At 38.0% G+C, this 6,522-nt stretch overlaps 1 protein-coding gene across 1 annotated transcript; it reads right to left on the bottom strand.

The window, feature by feature from the left end:
• Positions 1 to 775: 775 nt before the first annotated feature.
• On the bottom strand, positions 776 to 5,901 carry LOC136976236 (uncharacterized). The gene is made up of 2 exons (XM_067271460.1): positions 4,893 to 5,901; positions 776 to 1,008 (listed from the first exon to the last, which is right to left on the bottom strand). Exons 1-2 carry the CDS (start codon positions 5,884 to 5,886, stop codon positions 983 to 985), a joined length of 1,020 nt encoding a protein of 339 aa, XP_067127561.1. The 5' UTR covers positions 5,887 to 5,901; the 3' UTR covers positions 776 to 982.
• Positions 5,902 to 6,522: the final 621 nt, after the last annotated feature.

Genomic DNA, 6,522 nt, shown 5'->3' with positions numbered 1-6,522 from the left:
GAGAGGACTCAAGGAATCTCCTTGAAAAATTCCTCGCCTAATAAAGATTTGGTTTGTTTGTATGGAAGTGTTATGAACCCTGAGATGTAGTGTTGTTCTCCAGTGCTGCATAGTGTTTTGGAAGAATGTAATGAGTGATGGATGTATTTTGTACATGTGTAGAATATGTAGCAGCCAACTGTGTGGAATACTGTCGAATGCTTTTCTGTAGTCTATATATGCCATGTGTATGTTTCTGTGTTGTCTGTGTGCTTGCCGTAGAATGACTGAATCTATGAGTAACTGTTCTTTGCATCCCCTGTGGTTTCTACGACAACCTTTTTGTTGTTCTGTTAGAATGTCGTGTTCTTCAACATGTTTGTATATTTTGTTTGCAATACAGGATGTCAATAATTTGTAGAGTGTTGGAAGACATGTAATTGGTCTGTATTGTGTGGGGTCTGTGGTATTGTTGTTTTTAGGTTTCATGTAGGTGATGCCCTGAGTAAGAAAATTTGGCATGTCTTGTGGATTGATGATGATGTGTGTTAGATGTTTAGCTAGTTCCTGGTGCAGTGATGTAAACTTTTTGTACCAGAAATTGTGAATGTTGTCTACACCAGGTGTCTTCCAGTTGTGTGTTCTGTTAACAGTGTATTGGAAATCATGTATGTTTATTTCAACACAGGGCATAGTTGGTATGTTGTGCAAGTTTCTGTTCTCCTCCTCGATCCAGCCTGCATCAGCATTGTGCGTGACAGCACTGGACCAAAGAGAAGACCAATATGTTGTGAGTTCTTCTTCTGTTGGTGTGCCACTGTGCTGTGTATCAGTGTTTGCTTTGTTATTAATTTGTCTGTAAAAGAGTTTTTCATTGTTTGTAAATAATTTATTTTGTTGTTTTCGTAGTGTACATGTTTTGTATCGTTTGAGTCTATGTGCTTTGGCAGCAAGTTTTTGTTTTAGTGTATCAATGTATTCTGTAATGCGTGTGTTGTGATGTTCATGTTTTGTGTGTGTTTTTATTTTCTTGAAAATGTTTTTGAGCTGTTTCCTTAATTTGGGTGTTATGTTGTTTTTAGTGTATTGTGTTAGCCTGCCTAATTGCTGTCTAATGTCATTTATTTGTGTTTCTATTCTTCTCTGCCAGGCAGGCTTGTGATAGTATTGTGTTTTCTGTGTATTTGTCTGTGACTGTATTTTCAGTCCATGGTGTGTCACTACTGTGACTGCCCCAGCATAAACTAATGTATGAATGTCTGCGAGTGTAGAAATTGAATGAATGTAGTGTGGTAGTAAGTGAGTGTTTACATAATTTAGTGTTTTTCCTACTTCCTTTGACGTGTTGATTTTTGGTATTCGTGGTCGTTGTGTGGGATCTGTGCCTGTATATTTAGTGAGTGTTTCCTGAAATATAAGTGAGAGCGTATTAACTAAATCCATGTCTATGTTATCAGTGATGGATGAGAGAAGTGTCTGTAGTATCATTAGTGGTAATTGTTGTATGTGTGTTATTATCAATGCTTGTTGCTGGATTATCCTGACAGGTTACATGATCTTCATTAATGTTAGATGTTTCTGTCTGTTGATGTATTTGATCAGCAACCTGTTGTTTGATAAGTTCAAGTGTTGTTTGTGGAATAAGGTTGTTGTGTATAATTGTTCTTTTTTGATCAACAACCCTTTGTTCGGTGACAGTGAGATGAGGATACTGTTGTGTGAATCTATGGTGTAGTTGTTGTCTGTATGCTGTCATGTTTGTTTCGAGTTTTGTGATGGTGTAATAAGTACGGATGATAAACTCGTTCATTTCTACTGTCCATTTCATCCGTTGGCGTGGTTTTCCAGCCTTTGTGGTCTGTGGATGCATTGCCACAGAAACACCAAGGCTGGGTTGGTTCCTCACATCTGTTGAGGGCATTGCAGTAGCCATGCTTGGGCCGGTGCTGCTTTCGCCACCGGTAACCAAGGGAGACTGTGACCTATTTTTCGAACGTGAGCCTCTGCCTAACCCACGAACGCAGACCTTGTTAACCCGGGCGACGTCCGAGCCGGTATCACACTTTGATCTAGTTATTACCATGATGAATATCTCCACAGAATGTGGGCGTGGTCACTCTTAGCTTCATTTCTCCCCATAGACCTTACTGGCATGGGTGTCCCTACCAGGAGCTTATGCTCCAGCCTGCATTGCCCTATGGATCAGTAAAATTACTGGGCTCTCCCACCACGACCAGGTGGTGACCACGGGAGAGTTATTATTATTATTATTATTATTATTATTATGTTGGGTTAAGTTAGATATACTCGGTTAACACCGGTGGCTGTGTACTATGCCGGACCAAAGTCAAGGCATAGTAACCAAAACAGAAATTAAAGAAGTGTATCAGTGTGTGTGTCTGTATTCAGGAATTTTCTCACAATATGACATGTATTCAATATAGTGGCCTTCTGTAGAGTGATGTATGTGTTTCTATTCAATTCTAATGTGCCCAGGCTTTTGTGTAGTGTGTGTGGTATGACACCTGTAGAGGAGAGAACTACAGGTACAATAAGCACCCCATCCATCCTCCACAGATGCCTTATTTCCTGGGCGAGTTCTGTGTACTTGCTAATTTTTTCAGTGCATGCGTTTTGTATATTGTGAGTGTTTGGAATGGATATGTCTATAATGTATGTGATTTTATTGTGTTTGTCAATGAGTGTGATGTCTGGTCTGTTGTGGTAAATTGTTTTATCTGTGATTATGGCTCTGTCGTAGTACATTTTGTGCATGTCGTTTTCCAATACTGTCTGTGGAATGTATTTGTAGTATGGTTCGTGGATGTCTGCTAATTTGTGTTTCTTTGCAAGCTCTTGGTGTATTATATTTGCTACTTGGTTATGTCTGTGTAAATAATCTGTCTGTGCCAAGAGCTTGCAACCAGAGGTGATGTGTTGTATAGTTTCTGGCATGATGTGACATTTTCTGCATGTGTCATTTGTGAGTGTTGCATCTTTGAGTATGTGTTTTCTGTAGTTTTTAGTATTTATGACCTGATCCTGTATGGCAATCATGAATCCTTCCGTCTCCCCAAAGAGGCATCCCCGAGCTAACCAGCTGTTTGACGCAGTTTTGTCAACAAAATCCTGGGCCAGATCATAAGGATGCCTGCCATGGAGTGCCTTTCGAGCCCACGATTGCTTAATGGTGTCTATGCTTTTTATATGTTGTGTTGTGTCCATATGATGTGAGTGTAAGTTTAATGGTGTGTTATTCGAGTCTGCTAGAGTTACTGCTTTATGTAATTGTGATGTTTCTTGTTTTTTGTAGAAAAACTCTCGCAGTGACTGTATTTGTTTGTAGTGAAGGTTAACTATGTCAATCAGGCCACGTCCGCCATCTTTACGTGGAAGGGTTAATCTTTCTGTGGCGGATTTAGGATGATGTTGTTTATGCTTAGTAAGTGTTGTTCTTGTTTTCCTTTGGAGTTGCTCAAGATCTGTGTGAGTCCAATGTATAACTCCAAAAGAATATGTGAGTACTGGGATGACATATGTGTTTATTGCTTTAACTGTGTGTTTTGCATTTAATTGTGTTCTGAGAATAGCATTTAACCTACTTTGGTATTCTTTAATTAATCTTTGCTTTATTTGTGTATGTTCTGTTAGTTTGGCCTGTTGGAATCCTAAATACTTGTAGAACTCGCCCTCTTCCATGGATTCAATAATGTCTCCATTTCCAAGTGCAAAATCTTCTTTCTTCAGGATTCCTTTTTCTATGTGAACTGTTTTGCATTTATCTAGGCCAAATTCCATTTGTATGTCCATGGTGTATGAATGTGTGATTTGTAAGAGTTGATGAAGTTGTTTTTGTGTGGAAGCATAAAGTTTTATGTCATCCATGTACATGAGATGTGACAGTGTAAACTGTGTTGTTTTTTTGTGTCTAATATTGTAACCATATTGCGTGTTGTTTAACATGTTGGATAATGGGTTCAGGGCTAAGCAGAACCAGAGAGGACTCAAGGAATCTCCTTGAAAAATTCCTCGCCTAATAAAAATTTGGTTTGTTTGTATGGAAGTGTTATTAACCCTGAGATGTAGTGTTGTTCTCCAGTGCTGCATAGTGTTTTGAAAGAATGCAATGAGTGATGGATGTATTTTGTACATGTGTAGGATATGTAACAGCCAACTGTGTGGAACACTGTCGAATGCTTTTCTGTAGTCTATATATGCCATGTGTATGTTTCTGTGTTGTCTGTGTGCTTGCCGTAGAATGACTGAATCTATGAGTAACTGTTCTTTGCATCCCCTGTGGTTTCTACGACAACCTTTTTGTTGTTCTGTTAGAATGTCGTGTTCTTCAACATGTTTGTATATTTTGTTTGCAATACAGGATGTCAATAATTTGTAGAGTGTTGGAAGACATGTAATTGGTCTGTATTGTGTGGGGTCTGTGGTATTGTTGTTTTTAGGTTTCATGTAGGTGATGCCCTGAGTAAGAAAATTTGGCATGTCTTGTGGATTGATGATGATGTGTGTTAGGTGTTTAGCTAGTTCCTGGTGCAGTGATGTAAACTTTTTGTACCAGAAATTGTGAATGTTGTCTACACCAGGTGTCTTCCAGTTGTGTGTTCTGTTAACAGTGTATTGGAAATCATGTATGTTTATTTCAACACAGGGCATAGTTGGTATGTTGTGCAAGTTTCTGTTCTCCTCCTCGATCCAGCCTGCATCAGCATTGTGCATGACAGCACTGGACCAAAGAGAAGACCAATATGTTGTGAGTTCTTCTTCTGTTGGTGTGCCACTGTGCTGTGTATCAGTGTTTGCTTTGTTATTAATTTGTCTGTAAAAGAGTTTTTCATTGTTTGTAAATAATTTATTTTGTTGTTTTCGTAGTGTACATGTTTTGTATCGATTGAGTCTACGTGCTTTGGCAGCAAGTTTTTGTTTTAGTGTATCAATGTATTCTGTAATGTGTGTGTTGTGATGTTCATGTTTTGTGCGTGTTTTTATTTTCTTGAAAATGTTTTTGAGCTGTTTCCTTAATTTGGGTGTTATGTTGTTTTTAGTGTATTGTGTTAGCCTGCCTAATTGCTGTCTAATGTCATTTATTTGTGTTTCTATTCTTCTCTGCCAGGCAGGCTTGTGATAGAATTGTGTTTTCTGTGTATTTGTCTGTGATTGTACTTTCAGTCCATGGTGTGTCACTACTGTGACTGCCCCAGCATAAACTAATGTATGAATGTCTGCGAGTGTAGAAATTGAATGAATGTAGTGTGGTAGTAAGTGAGTGTTTACATAATTTAGTGTTTTTCCTACTTCCTTTGACGTGTTGATTTTTGGTATTCGTGGTCGTTGTGTGGGATCTGTACCTGTATATTTAGTGAGTGTTTCCTGAAATATAAGTGAGAGCGTATTAACTAAATCCAAGTCTATGTTATCAGTGATGGATGAGGAAGTGTCTGTAGTATCATTAGTGGTAATTGTTGTATGTGTGTTATTATCAATGCTTGTTGCTGGATTATCCTGACAGGTTACATGATCTTCATTAATGTTAGATGTTTCTGTCTGTTGATGTATTTGATCAGCAACCTGTTGTTTGATAAGTTCAAGTGTTGTTTGTGCAATAAGGTTGTTGTGTATAATTGTTCTTTTTTGATCAACAACCCTTTGTTCCGTGACAGTGAGGTGAGGATATTGTTGTGTGAATTTATGGTGTAGTTGTTGTCTGTATGCTGTCATGTTTGTTTCAAGTTTTGTGATTGTGTAGTAAGTACGGATGATAAACTCGTTCATTTCTACTGTCCATTTCATCCGTTGGCGTGGTTTTCCAGCCTTTGTGGTCTGTGGATGCATTGCCACAGAAACACCAAGGCTGGGTTGGTTCCTCACATCTGTTGAGGGCATTGCAGTAGCCATGCTTGGGCCGGTGCTGCTTTCGCCACCGGTAACCAGGGGAGACTGTGGCCTATTTTTCGAACGTGAGCCTCTGCCTAACTCACGAACGCGGACCTTGTTAACCCGGGCGACGTCCGAGCCGGTATCACACTTTGATCTAGTTATCACCATAATAAATATCTCCACAGAATGTGGGTGTGGTCACTCTTAGCTTCATTTCTCCCCATAGACCTTACTGGCATGGGTGTCCCTACCAGGAGCTTATGCTCCAGCCTGCATTGCCCTATGGATCAGTAAAATTACTGGGCTCTCCAAACAATGATAAAATTTAAAAAAATTCAAAATAGAAAGAATGTTTAAGTATTGCTTATTATTATTATTATTATTATTATATTTATTTTTCAAAAAATTTCTAAATATTACAATTTTATTAGAATTAATTCTTTATACCTGGAGATTTTATATAATTTTTACACAAAACTCATAAATTTGATTTAAACTTTTACCAATTAAAAGTAACATTTTATAATTTTCATAAAATTATAAAATTTTTGCATGCAGCTTAAGATAAAATGTTCTACAGAGTATTTATAGATATAATTATTTATATTTGTGTGGTTTTTATTTATTTATAGGAAGACAAAATTACTTGGAAAT

Source organism: Centruroides vittatus, unplaced genomic scaffold (genome assembly GCF_030686945.1).
Source record: "Centruroides vittatus isolate TY-2023 unplaced genomic scaffold, ASM3068694v2 contig_4, whole genome shotgun sequence".
NCBI lineage: Eukaryota > Metazoa > Arthropoda > Arachnida > Scorpiones > Buthidae > Centruroides > Centruroides vittatus.
Note: the sequence above shows the minus strand (reverse complement) of the source record. Positions and strands in the feature narration are given on the sequence as shown.